General features: G+C 34.6%; 1 protein-coding gene across 1 annotated transcript; it reads left to right on the top strand.

Annotated features, from left to right (window-relative positions):
- The first annotated feature begins 896 nt into the window (after positions 1-896).
- On the top strand, positions 897-9,753 carry ALE1 (PA-domain containing subtilase family protein). Its single transcript, XM_089448061.1, has 9 exons — positions 897-1,162; positions 1,253-1,397; positions 3,659-4,044; positions 4,167-4,262; positions 5,387-5,456; positions 5,579-5,865; positions 6,205-6,622; positions 6,723-6,990; positions 8,894-9,753. The coding sequence occupies exons 1-9, from the start codon at positions 945-947 to the stop codon at positions 9,577-9,579; spliced, it is 2,574 nt and encodes an 857-aa protein (XP_089304187.1). The 5' UTR covers positions 897-944; the 3' UTR covers positions 9,580-9,753.
- The last annotated feature ends 16,352 nt before the right edge of the window (positions 9,754-26,105 follow it).

The raw sequence follows: 26,105 nt of genomic DNA, 5'->3' as shown, positions 1-26,105 counted from the left end.
TGACTAGGTACCTAATGTATAGGAACAAGATCACTAACATAGACGACAAGAGGCTTTACAAAAGTGTTGTCCTATCCTCCTCATAGAAGTGAGCCTTTCCCCCATTTGAGAGGACTATGATGACTAGGTATGTAATGTACAAAAACAAGATAAATAACATGGAAGATAAAAGACTTTCCAAAATTGCTTCAAACTCTAGAGCAAAACCCCTTATAGCTCAAAAAGAGATATCATAAAGATGCCAAATCTTAATTAAACCATTGAAAATAAAGAAAAAAAAACCATTATTTGTATAATGATAATATTAAATATATTATTTAATATTATCATTATTACATGGTTAACCGCAGTGCACCTTCTGTCACACAAGGATACAAGATACCAGAGTTTGGGAACATCCTGCAAATAACTTTTTCAAATGTCAACACTTCTTTTTGTAGAAGCGTAGGTCAGGTTTCTGCAGGTTGCTTTTTAACGGGAGATGAGCACAATTTTTGGAAAACCATAATCCTAGGCATTGAACAAAATGTTCATAGCTGCGATCTTATTCTTCTTCTATTTTGTGGCAATAAATGCATGTGCAACAGTCAAATCACTTTCATTCGGCAACAGAAAGATTGCTGTCGAACATTTCAGGGCAACGTTTCTTGTTCATGTCGAACGCGTGTATGAATTGTAACGGCAGTTGATATTCTCATCCCCGTGCTTACTCGTCACATGTATTCCACAGTCTCTGGTTTCCTTTTTATCATTTTCTAACGGCTATTATGGACTGTCACAGCCCAATCATGCACTAAACTGCATACCTCCACACACACGTTAACACTGATAAATGAAGAAAAAGCATATATATATATATATATCCATCCAAGCATCTGCATTGTTACCCAAGAGTATCTGCCTTCTTTGGCCACCCAGTTGTCTGAAACATATCTGTCATCTTTATGTTTTGTTTAGTAACTACCTGTTGCAAAATGAGAACTGCATTATGGGTTACCTGCCTGGCACTTCTAGTGTTGTTTACTCTAGATAGTTGTGAGCTTCTGGCAGCAGATGATAGGGACATTTTCATGGTTTTAATGGAAGGAGATCCTATTGTGGTTGCCTGCCAAGGAACGGTGGGCACTAAAGTTTCTCAGAGAAGAAAAGTGGACGTTACAAGGTATATATACATACAGATTTCATTTGGGCATTAAATGGATGGTAACAAAGTTAAGTATGCAAATTATATGATATATATGTTGAATTGCAGTGAAAAAACGAAAGCATACGTAAAATATCTGGTAGAATCTCATGACCAACTTCTTGAGAGCACTTTGGAGATGGGGAGTTACAGAAAGCTCTACAGTTATCATCACCTCATCAATGGCTTTGCACTGCATACATCTCCTGAGCAGGTGACGTGTATTTTTTTTCATTCATTACCAAAACTCCTAAGAAACCCACAATAGCACATCCTGGTAGATTAGTGTCTGCAACGATTTTAGAATTGAAGTTGGATAGACACCCAATGTTTTTGCTCTTTTCTATTACTGGAATTAGGTGATCCCATCTTTGCTTAAATTTGTTTCTATTCATTTTTGTTATAGATTTTTATTTCATAATTGAATTAAAAGCAACTCAATCCGGATTGTATAATGTATGAGTTTCAGACTACACATTCCTCAGAGAAAAAGGCATTTTGCTATATTTCCACGAGCCACACAGGAAAGGAAGAAGCGTTGAGCTATATTTTTAGAATGTATTTACTCCATGGAAGAAGCGTTGAGCTATATTTTTGGAATGTATTTACTCCATGGTATTAAGAATAGGGAGTATTGGTTTTTAAAGCTATCTGGTTATAGATGTAACAAACTCTTAAAACTCTGATATACATCCTGCTGATTAAACAGTAGTCTAAGATTTTTTTTATTATATACCTTCTGGGTTTTCCTTCAAAAGTTGGAATAGTATTGATTTTTATTATAAGAAAGTAAACTCTGATATACCTCCCGCTGATTAAACAGTAGTGTCAGTTTTTTTAATTATATACCTTCTGGGATTTCCTTCCAGAGATGGAATAGTATTGATTTTATTACAAGAAAGTAACCTCTGATATACGTCCTGCTGATTAAACAGTAGCGTCGGATTTTTTTAATCATATACCTTCTGGGTTTTCCTTCAAAAGATGGAATGGAATTGGTTTTTATTAAAAGAAAGTAAAACAGATATAAAATAAATGGGTTGATTATAATTATTTTAAAAGTGGGGTGATTTTTATTGTTGTTTTGGAATGGAAGTAGAAGGTATTTTTTTACATTTTGTGGATGGTAAATTGTTTAAACTATTAACATTGAATACAGAATGTTTTGATTTTATATTATAAAATTTGGTGAATTATAATTTTTTTAATATTTTATTTAAAGTGAGTTTATATAGATTGTAGATTTAATTATGGATATAAAATGGGATGCCATTCTGTGGATGGTAAATTGTTTAAACTATTAGTTTTGAATACAGAATGTTTTGACTTTATACTACAAAGTTTGGTGAGTTATAATTTATTTAATACTTTATTTAAAGTGAGTTTATATCATTGAATGCATGGAATTTGCAATTCACATAAAAATGTCCTAAATATAAAGTTGCTTTATCTGTAAAGATGTCTTAAATATAAAATTGCTTATGCCAAAATTGCAGTATCTGCGATGCATGCACTTAATCTGATGCATGTCCCAAATATAAGATTAAGCTTATATCAAGATTGCAGATTCGACCATGCAGCTGGGATGGAACAAATTTAAAAATTGATTTTGGTTGACTTTGATCCATATTGGTTGGATGTAAAAATTTTGCAATCAAAATAAGATTAAAAAAAACTCAAAAATTAAACTAAATTATAATTATTTTGAAAATTATTATTATCAATAATTATAAAAGAGTTAATATATGAATTAAACATTTTAAAAAATATAACAATAAAACATAGCAAAATAACAATAAAAAAAAGAGTTCAATATTATAAATAAAAATGAAATGGAAATGTAATACTTCTATATGATATTTTTTAATAATTAAATTGAAAAAGCAAAAAAGAAATAATTACTTTTGAGATAATCTCAATTTTTTTCTTAGCTATTATTAAGAATATTCCATAAGTGAGTATCTATGGAGATTAAATCTCTATTATTTACCTAATAATTATTGATAAATTAAATTTTTGGAAATACTATTCCAAAATAAACACTCAAATCAACATAAAATATCTAAATTGATTAATTATAATTAATTTAATATTTTGTAAAATTATAATGATGGCAAATTCTGTATATGTAACCCATATACCAATAAAATATATATTTAAATAAATATAAAATAGATATTTTTAAAGTGAACTATAAATTTCGTATTCTAATAATATTAGATTTTCTAGATTTTCTCATTCTAAATGATATTCAAATTTGTGTAACCACTATTCCGAAATTTATAATATAAGAAGATACAAGCAATATAAAAACAAGTTTATCACCAACGACCTCTAAAATTTTAGTATTTAGAATCAATTTCCCACTAGATTAAAAAAATCTAAAAATTTTCTACCCATGTCTCTTATCACTCTAGTTTATCAGGAAATGTGTGTTTGGTATTGGGAAAACCTGAAAGTTATCTGTGTATGCAGGCTGAGAAATTGAGGAAGGCCAAAGGAGTGAGACACGTGGAAAAAGACCGTGGAGTTCGGCTGATGACAACTTATACTCCTAAATATCTTGGTCTGCCCGGAGGACCATGGGCTGCAAATGGGGGAATATATAATGCTGGAGAAGACATCGTCATAGGATTTGTGGATACAGGGATCAATCCCACTCATCCCAGCTTTCGCAACGAATCTTATCCTCCGCTTCCATATTTCACTGGAAAATGCGACGTTGGTCCTTATTTTCCCGCTGGATCCTGTAATGGAAAGATTGTCTCAGCCAGGTACTTTGCTGCTGGTGCAAGGGCTGAGATCCCAATCAATACGTCCATAGATATTCTTTCTCCTTTCGATGCAACCGGCCATGGCAGGCAAATATCTGTTCCCCTGCCTCGCTATTGGATTGAATCTCGCAAATTTTAGTATTTCTAGGAAGTTGAGGCATAATAAATTTTGATGGATCAAGCTGGCTGTTTTGGCATGGGACTTTCAGCCACACAGCATCAACTGCGGCTGGAAACTCAGGAGTGCAAGTTATTTCAAATGGATTCAACTATGGTACAGCCAGTGGCATGGCACCTCGTGCTAGGTAAATCCTGATTCAGATCAAGAAGCAAATTAATTCATAATTAATTTCAGTTCTTACAAAATAGAATATAACTTTTTTAATCAGACATTATTATGTTCAACTATAGTCTAATCAGCTTAACAATATTCAATCAGTAACTATAATTTACTATGGTCAACCTTTGTCTACTATGGTCAATAACAGTCAATTTTCATTTTATTTTTGGTCAACCATGTTTATCCATTAACCATGATTTATTATCATTCAATTAGTAACTATAATTTATTATCGTCAACCTTTGTCCACTATGGTCAATAACAATCAATCCTCATTTTATTTTTGGTCAACCATATTTATCCATTAACCATGATTTATTATCATTAACCTTTGTGGATCATGGTCACCAATGGTCAATCCTCATCTACCCCTAATCAACTATGGTTAAGCCATTAACCATAGTTTATTATAGTCAACCTTTGTCAATCATGGTCATCAATGGTTAATCCTCATCTACTCGGATCAACCATGGTTAAGCCAGTAACCATAGTTTATTATAATCAACCTTTGTCAATCATAGTCATCAATGGTTAATCCTCATCTACCCTAGTTCAACAATGATTAACTTGTCAACCATACCATAGTCAATCATAATCAACCCTCAATAACCATGGTCAACTTTCATCAACCATAACTTGACTATAATCAACCAAGGTATATTGATCCTCCCCATATTCAACTAACACAACCACATTAATAAAAAATAGTGATTCATATACACTGATTAAAATCATTTTCCAACTTTCATAAAGCAATAAATACCATAACTTTACAATTGCAATCACTAAATTGATATGTCCCCGCAATATATACAATGTTCCAATTAGAAAACTTCTCATCAACACCATGGACTATTTTAATGACTTACTTAAAGCAGTTGAATCCCAAAAATGATATCTAATATATGAATCCTTCTTAGCAATGTTCTGCTTCAATTATATTTTAATACTAGTAGAACTTGACCTCAACAGAGTATCATAGTTGTCAAGTTGTTCCCCAAATATTCTGTCTGGCAAATTATACAAGTTAATCTACTTCATTTTTTTTTACTCTTATCAGTAACTATTCCCTTTCCTGTTTATATTCAGGATCGCTGTGTACAAAGCCATATATCCCGACGTAGGAGCTGTGGCAGATGTTGTTGCAGCAATCGATCAAGTATATTCATGTCTTTGTAGTTTGGTTTAATGTCCAGTCACAGTTACTGGTAGCATAGCTAATTATTTGTGGAATACTGATTTAATTTACTGTACAATTAAGAGCTAATATGGTCTTTGCAGGCCACTCAAGATGGGGTAGACATTCTTTCATTGTCTATCGGACCAAATACGCCTCCAAAAGGCGCAGTCACTTTTCTTAACGTGTTTGACATTGCACTTCTATTCGCCCAGAGGGCAGGCATTTTCGTTGTTCAAGCAGCTGGTAACAGTGGTCCAGACGCATCATCCATCTTGTCTTTCAGTCCCTGGATTATGACTGTAGGTGCAAGCCTTATCGACAGAACTTATACAAACACTCTATGCATGGGAAACGGTCAGACTGTCAAAGGAGTAGGACTATCAGGCAAGTAGTAGCAGTAGTGTTTTTTTATTTTTTAAAGTCATTACTCATTCTCAACAACAAGGGTTGCATTTACATTAGAGTTCAAAAATGGAATTATATGAAAAAGTTCATTGTATTACTTTCAAAATAAATAGAAGTTCATTTAAAAGATTTGTCAATTTTTTTTTATCAAAATCGTTGCATCAAAACTTATCATATCACGGAAAATTTCAGATAAACTCAATTAACAAGATTAACATAAAATCATACTAATTATTTAAATATTAATATTTTGTAAAATATAATTAATTGTGCAAGTTACTATGATTTGTTAGTTTTTTGGCAATAGGATGAATCTGCAGAGCACCTTGCTTCTTATCTGGATCCAAAGATACTATTTCCTGTTGGTAAAGGCTGGCTTTTCGTATTGTCGTTGGACAGGCCCAACTCCTGGAAATGGCATGTTTCTCTTCAGGCTTGTGTTGGCTACTGACGCACTGAAAAGAACTGAACAGTCTCCCAGGACAACACCATATTATGAAGAATGCCAACATCCACAGGCTCTGAACAAATCTATGGTTGAGGGTAGTTTGTTGATATGCCTCTTCTCCTCGGGCTTCTACACCATGCGGTCTCAAATTTCTGCCATTCAAGAGACTGCTAAAAGCCTTGGTGCATTGGGTTTCATTCTCTTGGCAAATCCCACATACGGGGACTTTGTGGCAGAGCCCATTCCCTTTTCAATTCCTGGCATAATGATTCCCAAGATAGCTGACTCTAAGGTGATTTCATCTAATTTGTCACTATAAGATCAGTAAAGTAGTATGCCAAACTATTTTCATGTTTGACATTAACGTGGGCATGCACGTTTACCCAATTCAGGTTGTGATGGATTACTATAATTCTTTGACACACAAAACTCCAGAGGGTGTTGTTGTTAGTTATGGTGCAGAAGCAGCAATCGGTGATGGAAGACGCGCATCGTTCAATGAAGAGGCACCCATGGTCACTTGGTTCTCATCCAGAGGCCCCGACATCATTAATGTCGACCAAGAAGCTGCAGATGTCTTGAAGCCTGATATTATTGCACCTGGCTATCTCATATGGGCCGCCTGGAGTCCTTACAGCATCGTTGATAGCATCCTCAGAGGTACATCCATCTCCTATATCTTGAAATAGAGGTACATACATCTGCTATATCTTTGAAAATTTTCTTAATATGAATGGAATATCAATTTGAATTTAAAATGGAAAGGATAACATTTTGCAAAACATCTAAATAATTAACTTACTTAGAATGTAAATCATCAATGAACATATGTATTCACAATGAGAACACCTACTATCATTTAAATTAGATCAAATTCAACAGGATCAGGATGAACATTCAAAGTGAGAACACCTATTATCATTTAAACTAGATCAAATTCTCTATATATTTATTGATAGGCATTCATAACGAGAATACCAGTTATCATTTAATTTGATAAAATACACTTACATACTTTTACATTTTAGATATTGAAAGGTATTCATCACTTAAACCAAATCAAATTCTTTATACATTTTCACAATCTATATCATAATTACAATGCTATTTGATTACTGGCACCCACAATCTATACCATTTGTTATTGGATCATTAAAACACATAATCTATATCATTTATTATTTGATAACTCATAGCACTCACAATTTATGCAAATTTATTTGATCACTCACAACATTCACACTCACAACTTATGCAAATTTATTTGATCACTCACAACATTCGCACTCACAATCATCTAAATTAAAATGAATCTAACCCCTCACACACCTAGAATCCTAACCTAGAATCCTAATGCAAACACCTTGATCATTTAAACCAAATCAAAATCCTCACACACCCCATAATCTATACCACTCACAATCTTCTTGAAGAACCATTTGTTATTTGATCACTGAAACCATAAACTATGTCATTTCTTATTCGATAATGGATGGCTCTCACAATTCATACTATTTTATATGATCACTAACAACACCCACACTCACAATCATCTAAATTGAAACTAATCAAACCCCCCCCCCGCCTCCCCCCCCACACCCACAATTCCAATGAAAACGCTATCATCACTTAAACCAAATCAAAATCTTCACATACCCATAAGCTATGCTACCTACAATCCCAGGAAATTAAATTTCCTGATCACTTAAACCAAATCAAAATCCTCACATACCCCCATAATCTATGAATCAATGATACCCACAATCTGTACCATTTATTATTTGATAACTGATGGCAGAACTAACACCTTTGATTTCTAATTACAAAATCAAGATTTTTGAATTAAAAGAGTTGTAGTTTAACTATTCTTCTCTTTTCTTCTTAGTTTGGGAGTTTTTCCATGCATTTTTTTTTTGTTTTTTTTTTCAAAATTAGACAGATATTTGTAAAAATTACAATTTTTTGGTTTGTTGGTTTGTTTGCTTGTTTTTAAATTTTTTTTTTGTCAAATTACAAATTTGAGATTTGATTTGTCAAAAATTAAATAGATATTTGTTAAAATTACAAATTTAAGTTATGTAATTTGCATAATCAAAATGCTCTATAGATTTTTTCAAATGCTAAATCTATTTATATATTAAAAAATACATTTTAAAAACCAAAAATCACCATCTCACTTATAATTATAATATTATTAAATTCTAAAAAAAATAAAATTTAAAACATAAAATAATTGACAAATATTCTGCAAAATATTCATCCAAAGCCATTCACTTCGACTGAAAATAACTAGCATGCCACTGGGCCATAAATGCACAGAACTGTGTATACCCATCTTTTGGCAACCCAGCAATCCAACAACAAACATATACAACCTCCATGCATCCTCCATGCATTTATTGGCCATATAGTTATTTGTTGCCATTCACTTCCCCTTCCCATTCCATGCGAATTTCTATTATTTAGTAATCCTAAGAACTTGTTCAAGGATACCTAATTTTATCTGGATTACAAATGTGCAGACATCTCAGCAATTTGAGCAGCTTATTTTTATAATGTGCAGGATACAAATTCGCACTGGTGTCTGGTACCAGCATGGCAACCCCTCATATCGCTGGAATTGCAGCCCTAATAAAGCAGCTGAACCCATCATGGAGCCCAGCCATGATAGCCTCTGCCATGATTACTACAGCATCAAAGATTGATAATAAGGGAAAACCAATTATGGCCCAGGGAGTTAACATCAGCCATCTAACCCCAGCTACACCATTCGACTATGGAGGCGGATTTATCAATGCTGCAGCGGCTCTGGATCCGGGGCTTGTCTTTCTGGCAGAATTCGAGGACTACATGAGCTTTCTGTGTTCATTACCGAACGTGAATCCAGAAGCAGTTAAAGAAGCAACAGGGCAGAACTGCACAGCTTCGTTGCAGTGGCCTTCTGACCTAAACCTTCCTTCCATTACTGTGTCAAGGCTCATCGGATCCCGCACAGTGAAGAGGACTGTGACAAATGTGGGGCTGACCATGGAATACTTTGTAGCCTGTGTCGTGAACCCCAGGGGGGTTGAGGTGAGAGTTAGCCCCTCCACATTCACAATTGAAAGTGGGGAGAGCCAAGAAGTGGATATCGAATTGAGTGTGAGTGAAGCAATCAATGTATTTTCATTCGGTGAGATCGTGTTCACAGGGAATGAAAATCATGTGGTGGCAATGCCCCTCTCTGTGCTGCCAGTCTCCTCCTTCTGATCTTGAGCCATAATGGTTCTTGTCCTGTTCAAAATTAAGAAGCTGCAAAATGAGTTGAGGGCCCTTTGTTTAAATGGTGAAGTATTCAGAAATAGTATAATCAGACTTAAACTAGCAATCTACAGTCATCAACGCACTTGTTAGGTACCCTGTGACAACCAGAAGGATATTTTGAACCAGCTTTAATATATTGTTATGCTTTTGTATGGAATATGTGTCAATATGGTAAAATTTGCATTCGAAAGAATTTGAGTTTTTATAAAGTTTGATTAATCTTAAATTAAATTAAGATAGATTTATATGGATATTACTTTTTTTTTTTATATATTTTTAAAATTAAAAATTGATATATAATAAAAATAATAATATTTATATAGATATATTTAAATTTGTTTGACATTTAGTTGAAAATTTTATTTAAATAAAACCATCTTAGAATTTTGGAAATGTTAATGTTCAATACATGTAATTAATTGTCCAACTATAACATCATTTGTAATATTAATGCAAATGTTTGGTATTTTTACTATGCAAATGCATATAAACAAATAATTTTTTAATTTTCTTTCTTTATTTAGTGAGAGAATGTTGATTACCTACTTTAAAACAAATAACTGTGGTATCTTTTACTAAATTAAAAACAATTTTGAGGTCAAACAAGTCATATTACACCATTTATATTATTAATGCAAATATTTGATATTTCTACTATGCAAACACAACTCAACTCAAATAAGCCATATTTTAATTTTCTTTCTTTAAATTTACTAAGAGAAAGTTGATTACCTGCTTTATTTACCTCAAATAAGCCATATTTTAATTTTCTTTCTTTAAATTTCCTAGGAGAAGGTTGATTACCTGATTTAAAACAAATACCTATTGCATACTTTGCTAAATGAAAAACAATTTTGAGGTCTAAGCAAGTTTGAAAATTAGTGAATCATGTATTATATTTCATTTAATTAATTAGTTTATTTGAATTTGTTTAAAGATAAGTAAATCAATGGGTATACTTCATTAAGTGGATACTTTTTTTAATTGAACATAGATTTATTAATTCCAATACTAGGTAATTAATATCTATGTTTGAATGTGATTAAATGATTAGAATAGGCTAAACATTATTGTTATAAGTTTAAGATTATGCATATTAAAAACACGTATGAAAACATTGTCCATGGGCTTCTTTTAATATATAAAATAAACAATTTAAAATCTCTTATAAATACAAAATATAATATCTATTTTAAAGTTGGTTACAAGTAAATTTGCATACATCTCATTGGGTTTACATGATAGAAATAACTTATTTGCCTCTAGATTTGGGGAAGGGATCATTATCTCACTATTGAATATATGTCAATTATGTCTAACTCCTTTTATAAAGGGGAGAGAGGTAGAAAAACTGATCTTAACAAAAGTCATTGCATGTCATAATTAAACAATTTCTAGATAAATATACCAACAACAACTTTAAAGGACTTTTTCATATGTGAATAATCCTTTCGTATATAAACCAAATAGTTATTACTTAAGCTACTTTAAGGCACTTACTAGTCTTATTTTTCATTTAGGTTATAAGATCCATAAGAATATTAGTAAAATTTTACATTCATTCATAAATGGAGTTTTGAAGTTGTGAAAATAGAGTCAATATATTGTAGGTATTGAAGATGAGGATGTGGGGTTTATAGATATTGAGAGCATAAAAGGGAATATGTAAAGATAGGGAGTATGTATTAAAAACAATGGTTATTTTTATCAAAAAATGTATTAGCAAAAGAGGGCTTAACAAAAGGATTTGAGAAGTTTTTATCAATTTCTAGTGAGATTAGATGTATTCTTTAATATGCCACAAACAAACACATTATGAAACATGTTGACTAAGTAGATACCTCGTGGTTCTAATTAAATGCAACAACTTACCCTTAAAATAAACTAAACTAATTGTGATAAAGGTAGTATTGTGAATTATTGTTAAAATTAATTTGATTACAACTATAAAATTAACATTAATAATTCCAAAATAAATTTAAAATATTTTTTATTTTTTATTTTAATAATCCCAAAATAAATTTAAGATATTTTTTTTTTATTATATTTATAGATTATGATTAAACCAAAAAATATAAGGAAATTGTAGTATCTCCTTTCCTAAGGAGACAATTTGATATGATTGTCACTTTTCTCTCTTTTATTGAAAGCAACTTAGGTCGAGCATAATTCTAGATCTAGTAAGTGCTGAGAGGGATCAAATCTCTTTTAATTGCAAAAGAGGTTTGCATCTCAAGAGATTTGATCCCTCTCTGCACTTGGTAGATCCCAAGTTAAGATGGATCTAGGTTGGTTTAATTATTAATTATAATTATAATAATTATTTATTAATTTTATGTTTTTCTTTTTAGTTTTAGTTTTATTTTATTTTGACCGAGTCAAAATGTTAAACAAGACATTACAACATCTCGAGAATTTTAGGTTTTTATTTTATTTTATTGCCCTCTTCCCACTCATACCCTTAACACACTAACATTAGCCACTCCTAGTTTTTATAGTTTTTATTTTGATTTGCAGGGTTATTTATTTATGCATTTATGCACCCTTAAATAATAGATAGGATGTAAGTCAATTGGATTGATTCGTGTCATAAATTCGAGTTGTTAATCTGATGTCTTGTATTAACTAACTGGGTTGATCTCCCATTATTAATAAGTTGGGTCTAGCTCGAAGGAGATATATTTGGCACCGCGAAAGAGGACTGGGCAGTATATAATGCCCAAGCTCAAACATCATTCAAGGAGTATGCCAGGATCATTTAAGACATATTTTTTTAAATTAATTTTAATTTTAATCTTGTTTAGCATGACATTACAACATCTCTACCATATTAGGCTGGGGAGCACTCCTCAAAGCAATAAGGGTAAAATATAATGAACTCATCATATAGTTCTTGTCACCTATCTATGAGTAGAACCAACCTATAACCATCTTAACTCTAGATATACCAAGCTCCGAGAGTGATTAAATCTCTTTTCACTACAATGAAAAGAGATTTGATCCCTCTAGGCGCTTGGTAGATTCAAAGTTAAGATTGATCTAGGCTAATTTAATTATTAATTAATTACTAATATAGATCCATCTTAATCATGAATTGTAATATCCCTGTAGTAAACTACCATAAAAATTCTTGTAAAACTCATAAATCTACAAAATAATAATATTTATCTTAGTTGGTTATGAGCCAAGAATTCGTTGAGGATTTTAAATGGTTTACCTTTTGATCCATTAATAAAAAAGGGTAATAATGGTTTACCTTACAATTTGAACTTACATTATGATCCGTGATCAACCTTCTAGTGCATAATAATATATAAAAAGAGGAATAGGTTATTGCTATGCCACTCTAAAACAGTTAATGGGAAGAATGCCAACGGAAATGGTCGAACTACCTTGCAATACGTACCATGGAAATCTTGGGAAGAGGCAGTTAATGGTCAACATTCACCTTATTTTCTTGTTGGAATAACCTTTTTCTTACCACATCTCTTCTTAAAATACATGTGGACAATATGGGCTCTGGGTAGTAGAGTAATTTTGGAGGTTCTGATAATTTGAAATGTAAGCTTCAAATTAGTATGATTTAGTATGTGTTAAAATTTCCAAGAATGACTCTCTCCCTTAAGGAAGCATTTAATTACAATTATTGGTATGGGTTTTTTGGAGTCGAAGAGGGCGAAGGTTAAACCACACTTGAGTTTACAACGGATATTTTTGACTAGAGCACTGGAAAAGCTGAGAATCAAAGGCCTTCCCCATGACATATGCTCGACAATATATTGGATATCTTGACCATGATGCAGAAGGATATGCGCATAAACATGGTCCCTAATTGATCTGAGTGATTCTTTCTTATGAACATGTGAATGATGGTGGAAGGTACCCTCTAATTCAAAATTTTTTCTTACCTGTGCTAAGAAAAGCGTGCTTAGTGTTAAGGATGAACAATGGTATCAAAGTACAAAATCATTGCACCTCCATTTAACAAGGATAATCTTGAGTCGCTAGAAAGAGTCGGCCCTTTGAAAGATGTAAGATCCCAAACAATTAAATTTTCAATAGATCGAGCACATTATAGTGTCCTAAAAATGATTCAACATAGAACATGGAACACAAAGGGATCTAAGAAAGCAAAATGCAACCACTTATTTATAGTAATAATTGTAAAATGTTACATACCCCATACAAATAAAACTGAAGCCCTTGCTAATGGCATGTATGATTGCTCATCAAGGATTAATCTAAGACATTGAAGCCCACTTGTGAATCTTGGATGGATCCACTACACAAATGTCACCGCAAGGTTTTCGTCCTGAGATCAAGTTAGAACTGGCCACACCAAGTTCTTAAAACACACAATAAGATAACAATTTCAGGATGATCTAAATGCCTAGCTCCTATTCCCTTTAATAAGCTTGAGGGAATCTCTAGAAACCTTATTTTATTATTTTCCCTCGAAAAATGAAGGCAAATACTATGGGCAGATCCCATGGGAAAATACCATGGTAAGTACCATGGGTAAATTTCGTCCATTTTGACCACATCAAGAAAAGGGAATATTACAAATCCTCCTGCCCAAAGATTGCTTTCCCTCAAGCAATCCACTTTTATCCACAACAAAAACATATGTATACTGATACTTAGATCCCATACAAACCTAGTGTGTCAATGATCTTGAATGGATCCTTCAATACCTGAATCCCAAACAATCCTCCGACCAATCCAGCCCTCAATAGATTCACCTGGATTCCAATGCCACCTAAGTCTTGGGACCTGTGGGTTATGATACCATTTCAACCCTCCATCACTGCCCATGCCTAAGGGCCCAAGCTGCAATATGCCCTTAGCTAAGGGTATCCTCCTAGGAATCATCTCATTAATAGAGTTCCAACTCATAATATCTCGTCAATCCATCCCATGGGAAGGATCTAATGCATAAATTCCTGTACATGGAATAATTCTACTATCCTAATGTTGCCTGATGCTCAACTCATGATGCTCCACTCAGTCACCTAACATGATCCATTTGGATAACTCTGCCCTGCTCTCCCCAATGTATAAAGGCGGGTTGGTAGTTCTGAAAGCCTTATCTATGTACTCCTGTAGAGGGTTGTTATGGAACTCCCAACTGTACTCCTCTTGCTACCTTGTGAGGGACTTGAGTCATTCCTCAACACTAGATAACTTTGCCGTTGATTTGACACCTACCCCTATGAGCTCCTCAATTTTCCTATTCTCTTGTAAGTCATTGTCTTAGATTGTCCAAAATCTTTTCTTTAACATCATAAGATCTGTCTTGAAATGCATGATCTTTTCCCAAAAGTCCTCTACTGGAAATTCTAGTTCCCTGTGGAATGCTTCTATATCTTCATGCACCAGATTCTCAACTATCATAGTTCCACCTTGAACCTTTGATCGACTCTCCCAAAATGGCTCATCCTGCATACTATATTTTTCCTACTGCCCCTCATTATCATGCTCATCATGTCGATTTATTACTACTGGCTCCTCGTTTGAATCTCCTTGAATGTCTTTTTCCTGGCCTTCTCCACATGTGGGGAAAATCTGTTGTTCACCCTCTCTAGTTTTCAAACATGGATGTACTGGTGGATTGTTATCTACACTTGATTTCCCATACTCTTTATGGATGTCCTCATGGATATATATGGACTCAATTGTACAAGAGTCTACCACATCGTTAGGAGGAATTACCTCCTTCCTTTCCCCATGTACTTTGTCAAGCTGACTGATTATCATCGACTTGTCCTGCAAGTCTCTCTGAAAAACATTGTGTTGCTTCTCACCATCTGTACTTGACTGCTTGGATCCTTCATGGGTGCTCTCCTAAAAACTGATGAACCCAACTATAGATGAATCCCCATGATATGAAGGAGTCTCTAGTTGTTCTGCCCTTGTTTCCTCCTTATCACTCGGACATGAATGCTTGAGTGCACAAGGTCCCTTATAGATAAAATATAGTCCACTCCTTTTTAGTTTATTCTTGCTACAAGTTTTACTACCTTTGTTCTTGCTTCCTCCATCAATTGTTTTAAGCTCCTTCTTAGTCAACACCCTTCTAAGCAATTTTATGTTTTGCATGACCAAATTCTCCACTAGATCATAGGAAGTTGGTGATACAATTAGTTCCTTCCTCCAAATGGTCAATAGTTTGGATCTTAGTATCTTGCAGATGTTAACATCTCCTTCTAAGAACAAGGACACAATCTTTTGCATGCTTGTTTTGACACGGTCTGGATGAGCTGATGTAATGTTGGTGTAAAAGTTCTGGAACACTTGAAAGATTAAGTTGTCACATTCCAGATTCAACATGAATGTGCCAAAGCTAAACTCTTCCATGAGTTTTAAGATTTTGTGCCATTTCTAAAAACTAGGATGCATCATGTTGTTCAACCCTTGAAGGGCTTCCACTATCAATTGCAATATATCCCTCATGAGATCATTATTGTAAGGCAATAACGACAATGTTAAAGTTATGATCCTGCTAAGACAAGAAGCAACTGTAAGCCTGGCATCTTCACAAGGATGCTCCCAGAGTTTGGGTTGTATTAATGCAAGCATGGATGGCTTGAGAGCCCAACCGAGTTTCTTCCATTCTGGCTGCCCCACCTCAGAGAGACATGTGTCTAATTCCTCCAATTTATGAAGGTCTATGTTTGTCTTTGTTCATTGCAATTAAGATCCAAGTGCGAAGAGCTTAGCTCCTCTTCCCTATCCTTCCTTCACTTTCCATGGGTGATTTGATTGCAGAATGACATGGACCCTTTTCGAGAATGGCATGTTGCTTTGACCATCATTTTGGTTTAAGGAGGTATTGCTGCATAAAGGACTATGTATTCTCACTAGTGCATCAAGAAGTTTCTGGGTGTTTTTAAAGGTCTCTTCAAGGCAACTCATCTTCTCACATATGAAAATATGCAGGATTACACTATACCTTTCAAAAACAATTTTAGTTCAAAGACACTATAGCCACATATAATTGTTGAATTTTTTACCACTCCAACTTTACTTTTTTTTTTGTTGGACCTTAAGGATTACATAATGTATTGCATCTCATTGTATTTACATTGCTAAAACCAACCCGTTCCACAACTAGTTTGTGAGAAACTCAAATTGGGATTCCATTTTTTTCATACAGACTAATTCTTCTTAGATGCGATCTTGCTTTAGCTACTGCAAGAAATCCCAGGGCCTATTCAATACACTATAGCCTTGCAAAGCAATAACACAATTCAATGACTATTTGATAATTGTTTACATTCGATACAATTTATGTAGCCGTGATGACCAACGACCCATAATTCAATGACTCTTTTTCTAGGTTTGTCTTCTGCCCACATAGAATAACAGTTTGAATCCAAGCCCATGACAAAGAAGATCTATACAATTAAATTAAACACATCCCTAGAGCACACAATTCCCATCTCATCCATAAAATCCATTCCCCTAAATTAAACGTATTCCAAATATATAGAACATTCAATTCTGCTCCCTCAGACATAATCAAAATTCCCCTATCAATTCCTTTCCACCTCACAATATTCAAAACCCCAAAGCAGTTAATTCGCTAGCCACCCACATAATTAAACTCTCCATGTCAATCCTCTTCCGTCCCATGCAATCTTGATAGACCACCCTCAGCAATCCACGATCCACTGTGATTCAAACTTTTGTTGTGTAATATCCTTGTGCTTCAAGTTTGCAGTGATTATTCATCACTTTGGATGGTTGGCATAGCACAACATGAACACATAAATACCATGAGTTATTACCCCATGGCACCAATGAATACATTTAATATATTTCTATCATAACCAAAGTAAATTTATGATTATATCCACAACCAAGCATGAGATATTAAATGGGGAAGTGTTATAACAATTATACAACCCCTTTTTATTCAGTGCTCCTTCCAACAATCATCTGTTGATCAACATAATGAATTATATTCAATCGATTTGCAAACTGTGGATATCAAACTTGACAGAAGTGAATAACATGAATTCAATGGTTTCCTAGCCCCGACCCTTGCAAAAATCAATGGGCAATCATGGGTTATTCAGCTCCAAACGTCAGATTTAATAAAAAACAAGCCTGACTCTCGTCCCTTCAAGAATCCTTCGCTTGACACTTTTCAGATTTCCTTGTCGCAGCTTCAGTCAATGATGGCTCCGCGGTCCTTAAAGCGCTCTTTCTTTTGGCGCGGTGCCTGTCGACCCTTCCAAATAGTGGATCAACTCAAGCAGTCAGATCTTCCGATCCAACCTTAAATAAAGACTTCGCTATATGAGATCTTGGCCGTGTTCCTTCTGTGATGTATAACTCACTATCCTTTGTGTTGATGGCTTTTAGGCCCTTGAAACTCCAATCTGGTATGCTCAAATTTTTGCTCTGCCCTTGATTTAGTTTTCAAACCCAAAGTGCACTCCAAAATTTTGGTCTCCCAAAGCATTGGAGTGATCAGAACCTCAAGAGACATAAAAATATTGAAATTTCAACTAAGGTGAGAATATCAAAATCCTGACTCATGTCTGTGCCATTCCTTTTCTCCTCTAGTGCAATATTTCCCTCATAGTCATATATGATGCCAATTTGCCACAAATTAATCAGTACAAAAATGAAGTCACCCCCTATGCTTAGTGATATATAAATGATACCAGATCTCTTCAGATAAGGACTCAATCTCCGCTGAAGATCTTGAACTTTTGAACTTGAATATGAATGGTCATATCTGCAGAGCAGAACCAATCTAATAAAGGCCTGTAAAATAATAAACTATCAATCTTGCTGCAAGCCACTTCCAAAAATAATTAAGACCAACTAGGGTGATATCGAGTGCCATCAAAGGTGGAAAAATGCCGTCTAGGGTGATGATAAATCCCATCAAAGTTCCCTGCATGAAACCCTCAGGCTAGCAGGATGCACAACTCTGATACCACTGTAAGATCCTAAACAACTAAATTTTCAATAGATCGAGCACATTATAGTGTCCTAAAAATGCTTCAACATGGAACACAAAGGGATCCAAGAAAGGAAAATGCAGCCACTTATTTGTAATAATAACTGTAAAATGTTACATGCCCCATACAAATAAAACTTAAGCCCCTGCCAATGGCATGTAGGACTGCTCATCAAGGATTAATCTAAGACACTGAATCCCACTTGTGAATCCTCGATGGATCCACTACACAAATGTCACCTTGGGGTTTTTGTTCCGAGATCAAGCTAGAACTGGCGACGCCAAGTTATTAAAACACACAATAAGATAGAAAAATTTAGGATGATCCAAATGCCTAGCTCCTATCCCCTTTAATAGGCTCAAGGGACTCTCTAGAAACCTTATTTTATTATTTTCCCTTGAAAAAAGAAGGCAAATACCATGGGTAGATCCCATGGGAAAATACCATGGTAAGTACCATGGGTAAATTCCGTCCATTTTGACCACATCAAGAAAATAGAATATTACAGATAAGTAACTATGCAATTCTTGGAAAAAGGAAATGTGTTTATTCACTTGTCCTTGAAATGATTATGTGTTTATTTTTGGACACATAAAATAATTATTTTATTTGGAAAAGAACACATATTCAGATGCAAAGAAAACAATAGCTACTTGCATTAGTTTTCTTGGAAAAGATAAGGTGTTCATATATACAAAAGGAAATAGCTATTGAAAAAAAATTATTTGCATGCACAAAAATAGAACTACTTTGTTTGATATTTCTTGAAAGGAAATAAGTTATTTACATGCACAAAGATAGAACTATTAAGTTTGATATTTCTTGAAATGAAATAAGTTATTTGCATGCAAAAAATAGAACTATTATGTTTGATATTTCTTGAAAAAGAAAATATAAGTTTGCATGGAAGGAAAATGGCTACCACGCATTTGAGTTCTTGTAAAGAAGTATATGTTTGCATGCAAGAAAATAGTTGTTATGCATTTAATTTATTGGAAAAAGCAAATTTGCATTTGCATGCAAGCAATAGTAACTATAATTATTTCTTTTGGTGAAAGAATATCAGTTGAGGTGTACAAAACAATATCTATGATGTTAATTTCTTGAAAAGAGTATGTGTTACATACATACGTGGAATGATAACTCTTATGTGAGTTTTTTGGAAAAAGGATGTGTGAATATGTGTGTGCCTTCACGGAAAGAATAACCATTGTGTTAGTGTTCTTGAAAAGAGAATATGTGTTTGCATACATAGCTTACATGCTATCAATTTGTTTGGAAAAAGATATGTTTGGGATACAAGTAGAACAACCATTTTGTTAATTTACTTTTGGGAAAATATCATGTAATTTGCATACAAGATTTGTTAGATTTATTTTGGAAATAATATACATTTGCATGTGAGAAATGATAGCATGTTGTGTTAGCCTTCATTGGAAAATATTATTTTAGGAAATAAGATGAATCTACATGCACAAAAACCATAGTAATGTGTTGGTTTTTTTAGAATATATATTTGGATAGTGGTGGCTTAATATTTTGGAAAATAAGACATGTATATGTATGCTTTGTTGTACCAACATGTTTTTGCATGCCCTATTGTGCCAGATTTCCTCAAAAAGGAAACATGTCTTTGCATGGTCTATTGTGTTAAATTTTCTTCTGGGAAGTTTCTTTCTGGAAAATATATGCATTTGCATGCATAGGAACAACATTATTTGTGTTAGCTTTCTTTTACGAATTTGTATGCACCAAAAGTAATAATTGAAGGGCTACTTTATTTTGATTAAGTTTAGATCATAATTGATGTGTTAGCTCCTTTAAAGGAATGCTTGGACAATTGTAGTGATTTCCCTTTAAAGAATGTGGACTTATGAGTGAGGGTAATAATGGTTAATGTGGTAATTATCTATATACATGCTTTGAAAGTTAGTGATTTTAATTAATGCATGTGCAATATTGCTAAAAAGGGGCATGTCATGATATTTGTTTATGTTTTATGAATGCACATCAATAGATATTGAAACATCACTAATACACATTTGTTTTATCACTTTTTGATCTAATCGTTATATCAAGTGATCTAGGTGGATATTGGTGGCCACCTACCTATTCCACCTAGACCCCCTAGTTAGTGTCATCTGTTTCCTTGTTCATTTAAGCATTTACTATTTTTAGCAGTTTTTCGGGTCTTGAACTTCCAGAGCAGTTTTGACCCCCTAAACGACATCTTTTTGGGGTCGGCAACAGGTCGATAGCTGTATTTAAGGGCTTGCGGTGAAACCTGTAGTACTGAGAAAGACCTTTCCAATAAGGTATCGTACGCGCCAAAGAGAGATAATATGACCAAGTTACGAACGTGGGAAGTTGGTTGCCCAACTGACCCCAACGGGGCCCACAAACTCTTGGTGTTACATCTCCCTGGGTTAGGGTTTTCTCATGTTTTCCAATAATAAATAGGCCCTTTAGCCTCATTGTAACACAATTCAAAGGCATGTAGTTGCCACATATCTTCTCAAAGATAAGCTACCATTGCCCAAGCTATCTTATTTCCATTCTGTTTGTAATCATAGTTCAATAATTTTTTATTAATGAAATGAAGTGTTTCTCTGCAGCATCTCTGTGTTTATGATTATACCTGTAAGTTGTTGCGTTCCTATTTAAGTTCAGATCATCAAGTTTGCTAACAGTACTGGTTGCAAGAAAGACTGTGACATATGCGAAAGATGGGTTGTGTTTAACATTATGGAAAGCGATAAACTAGTGGTTTATGTAGACTAAAGGAGTGTCTGCTGCAGGATGATCCACTGGTGGGAAGAACCAGATGGAAAAGGATTAATGTTTAAGGCCTTGTGGGTAAATGATATCTTGATGATTGTAATTTCTTATAGCTAGTGATGTTGCATTTAAGAAGAATATTTTTGAAAGGTTTTATGAAAATGGTTAAGGGATGGACTCCCTTATAAGCATTAAGCGAGGGGTGAGCACCATCATGAGCATTTAGTAATAAAATTAAACGTTTGTTGGTTTTCACTCTACGGGGTTTCCAGGGTATATCAGTGTCTAATGATGTGATTGCCTATTGTGCCATTTTTATGATGTTGATTCCTTGCATGATGTGATGTTTATATTATCAAGAATGTGATTAACTAACTGAGTTAAAAGAATCATGGAATTGATGCAAGGTTACATAAGGAAGTTTAAGTTAATATGCTACAACAATGGCAATTAATGGTTGTGTAACTTATTATTCCTTTACTAAATATTACTCTATGTAATGATGATGGTTTATCTAATGGTCATTGAAGGAATATGGAAAGTAATTCAGAAAGTTACACGTTGGAAAATGCTGTAAAATTTTTCTAACTCCATGCATTTTCATGCGAGGTTACGAGGGGACATTACATGGATCTAGAAAGATTTGAGAGGAATCAAATTGTTGAGAAATGGCAACAAGAAATTCTAGTTTAATTTGTCCTTGAATTAAATTGTGAATTAAAATTGAATTATATTCTCATAACAACTTGTAAATAGTTAATTAAGTTTAATTGACTTAATTAGCTTAGGAATTTTGAGTTGGAAGTCTTTTTGTAGTCATGTATATGTTCTCCCTAAATTTTAGGGGTCCAGGATGAGTTTATTTGAGTTATAACTAGATAAATCATTTTGACTGAGTTATGGTTGGTTAAAATAGTTCTAACTAATTGTGGAACTAGTAGAAGTCTAGTAGTGAGTTGGTGCACTGGTGCATCCTCAGTGCTACTCCAGCTAACTGGAGATTCACTCATGTGAAACTCATGCATGTTCGTTCAGAGAAAGACCTAGTTGAGACTAGAGTGCAAGGACAATGTACTATTAGTTGTAGAATGATCTGAGTTGTACAGATCATGCATGAAATCAGAAGAGGACCTAGATTTGGATTACACAATTATGGAAGAAGGAATTCCCAATTAAATATGGGCTATTCCTCTCAAGAATTGCACAATGAAATAGGGGCTTAGCAAGCAGCATAAATTGGCTAATTGTTGGTCAGTGTGGGCTTGTGAGGTAGAGAGTTGATCATATTTGGGCATAGTTGTTCTTGTGAGAACAAGCTTTGTATTATCACTCATATTTCTAATTAATGCAATAAATAGTCGATATTTTGAGTAGTGGATTTCCCCAGAGAAACAATTATGTTATGCATCTTTGATTATCTTCCTCTTGTCAATTATTGTTTTCATCGATCATTGGTTTCCGCTATTTAAAGAGTAGAGTAGATTCTTGTCTTGTCTTTTAGTACATTACATGAGTTGTGAATTTACAGGAAAATCTACATGGTATCAAAGCTAAAGATAATATAATAGAGGATATTTCGAAGTTTTGAGTTTTGGGTTACAGGTGAAATTCGAATTTGCAATACATACCTCAGGATCGACATATGGCGTTCTGTGGTTTGTGGTTCAAGTATGCCTTGGAATGCAGCTCGAATTATATAGCCTGGAAGGACCAAATGGAGGCTATGCTGGAAAATAATGGCTTGAAGGAATTCATTGATCAAGACATTCCTAAGCCAACATCATCGGATGCAAAAAATTTGGTCGAATGGAAGAAGTGCGTGGCGAAGGCGAGGAAGATATTTCCCACTGTAGATCACATGGTAATGCAATGTACTAAAGCAAAACACTTGATCTACTTCTACAACAATTGAGCGGAGGCTTAATCGAACATGAGAAACATCAAGCATGAACAAATATAACTAAGAATGAGAAGTAATAAACCATAACACAAAAGATATATCACTGGGGAAAGCACCAGCCTAAAACCCCAACTCTGTATTATCATACAAGTGGAAATCTTGTTGAAGTTACAAAAAGAATAAGCTCTCAAGCTATCTTGCTCTCTCTGTAATAAAACAATACATCTCACAAACTCAATAGACATAGAATATATCTTCCTCAAGCTCTCCAAGCCTCTTATTTCCTTGTGCAGTTTTGATTGGGGTCCAATGATATCACATGTGTGAATTGGCCTCATCGCACTCACTGTAACCTCAGGTCCAACTGCGCAATCCATAAGGAATAATATTCCTTCTGCATGTAAGGAATATTCACCACGGAATATCCTAGCAACTGATAGTACACTGTCCCTCCATCTGATCTCAACTGGGTCTCTGACTGAACTGACATGCATGAGTTATCCATGAGTGAATACTCAGTTATCTGAATTACAATAGTTACATGCATGAGAGCATTAATTAACTGAACTCTCATTAATTTAACAACTGTTAAATTAATCTAACTGGACTTGACTAAGTTAAACTAAGTCAACTGATTAAAACTCAATATTACAACTCATCCTTATCTCTTTAACTGAAGGTTAAATTCCTCATTAATTAATGGAGAAACTATTGCATGTGCTCACATAGACTTCAAGTTTGATTTTCCTTAACTAATTAACTCAAGATGAATTAATTAATTAATTTCCAAACTGCTGTTGATATCAAATTCGAATTTTACTTCCTATGTTTAGTCCAGGGACTGACTAAAATAAGAAGGGATCACAAAATGCTATTTTTAGAAAAGCTATTTTTAGCACTTTCAATTTTCACCCATTGTAGCTAAGATATCCAATGGCTGAACTGCTATTTATAGCCTGACTATTTATAGCAGTGCCATTTTTAGCAATTTCTATTTTTAGCATTTCTTGTTGCACACTTTTCAGCAGAAGTGTGTGGCGAAGGCGAGGTAGATAATCCTTGAGGGAGTTCGAGACCACATTGTCTTGAGTCTCCATGGGAAGGAAACTCCGTATGCTATGTGGAAAACATTGACAGACCTATTCCGGAAGAACAATGACCATAGGAAGTTGGCACTGAAAGACAAACTTCGAAAAATCAAGATGAAGAAGGCGAGACCATTCCAAAATACTTGACTAAGTTCACTCACTGTTGTGATGAGCTTGGAAGTGTTGGAATAATCGTTGCCGAGGATTATATGGTGAGCCTAGCTCTCCTAGGCCTTCCTAAGAGTTGGAATAGCTATTAGGACTCTATGAATGGAAGGGAGAAGCTGCAAGATTGGCAATAACTATGGTCATATTTGATGCAGGGGTAGATCAAAAGGAACACGAGAGATGCTTCTTGATTAAAGACTGATGATGAGGAAAACTGTGCCTTAGTGATTAAGGCAAGGAAAGGGAAAGGGAAGGCATCCCATTCCAAATCGGATTCTTACCATGGAGGTAAGAAGAAATGCATGACATAAGTTAAGTGATTTCATTGTCATGAGCTGGGTCATTTTGCTAAAAATTGTCCACTCAAGAAGTCCAAGAAGAAGTCCTAAGGAGGAGTGGCGGGTGATGCTTTGGCCTCTCAATTCGAATTGGACTTTACTCTCATTGCATGCATGGTGTCATCAATGATGGGTAGTGTATGTTACCTTGACAATGGAGCTTCATTCCACATTATTGGTGACAAGAAGTTGTTCAATGACCTGGAGGAGAAACATCTCTAGATGCATATCAAGATAGGTGACGACGGGAGGTATAGTGCTCCTGGATTGGGCACATTTACTTTTCAGAGGGAGTAGGGTGCACCTCTTACCTTGAGGGATGTTATGTATGTGCTTGGGTTGAAGAAGAACCTAGCATTGGTTGCCATGGTTGAGGATAGAGGCTATGATGTGATCTTATCGAAAGGAAACGCATTCCTTCAACACATAGCCATGGGTTAAGTAAAGAAGATATGGATTCAAGTTAAGAATCTCCACAAGCTAGATGTAGAGGATTGTGCTGCTTTGAACACGAAAGCAGAGAAGGTGCAGAGCCAAGACATTGGCGAGTTGTGGCATAGGTGATTGGGCCACTTGCATCATGGGGCTTTGAAAATCATGCAACAGATCTCTGTTGGTCTTCCCAAAGGTACGTTAGTGCAAGTTGATACATGCAAGGGGTGTCCTTTGGGAAAATACACCAAGGCTTCCTTTCACGATAGAGATAGTCGAGCAGAGGCGATTCTAGAGTGAGTCCATTAAGATGTGTGCAGACCATTCTTGACAACATCCACAATGAAACATAAGTATTATGTTATATTTGTTGACAACTTTTCTCATAAATGCTGGATATTTTTCATGCAGAAGAAGGATCAAAATTTCACAAAGTTTTGTGAATTTAAAGCATTGGTTGAGAAAGAGTCTGGCAAGAAGGTTAAAGCTCTGAGGAGTGATAATGGTGGTGAGTATGTCTCAAATGAGTTTAAGAACTTCTATGCAACATAAGGGATTAAATGGGAGTTGACGACACCCCATAACCCACAACATAATGGGGTGGCCGAGAGGAAGAACAAAAGCATTGTAGGGGCAGCACGGGCGATGTTGCATGATCAAGGCCTACCACTACACTTGTGGGCTGAGGCATGCAACACAACTATTTATTTGCAGAATTGTATCCCGCATCAGATTCTTGGGATGAAGACACCAGAGGAGGCTTATTATGGTAAGAAGCTAGATGTTGGCC

Source organism: Pinus tabuliformis, chromosome X, assembly GCF_031772625.1.
Source record: "Pinus tabuliformis cultivar Carrire ecotype Pingquan chromosome X, CPIR1, whole genome shotgun sequence".
NCBI lineage: Eukaryota > Viridiplantae > Streptophyta > Pinopsida > Pinales > Pinaceae > Pinus > Pinus tabuliformis.
This window is presented reverse-complemented; position numbering and strand designations above follow the sequence as displayed.

Bases quoted from the DNA above. Each gene is read 5' to 3' on its own strand.
- ALE1 (XM_089448061.1), top strand. From the start codon at position 945: ATGTTTTGTTTAGTAACTACCTGTTGCAAAATGAGAACTGCATTATGG. The intron at 5,457-5,578 runs GTATATTCATGT...TGGTCTTTGCAG, and splicing joins TTGTTGCAGCAATCGATCAA to GCCACTCAAGATGGGGTAGA. The intron at 5,866-6,204 runs GTAGTAGCAGTA...GAATCTGCAGAG, and splicing joins GGAGTAGGACTATCAGGCAA to CACCTTGCTTCTTATCTGGA.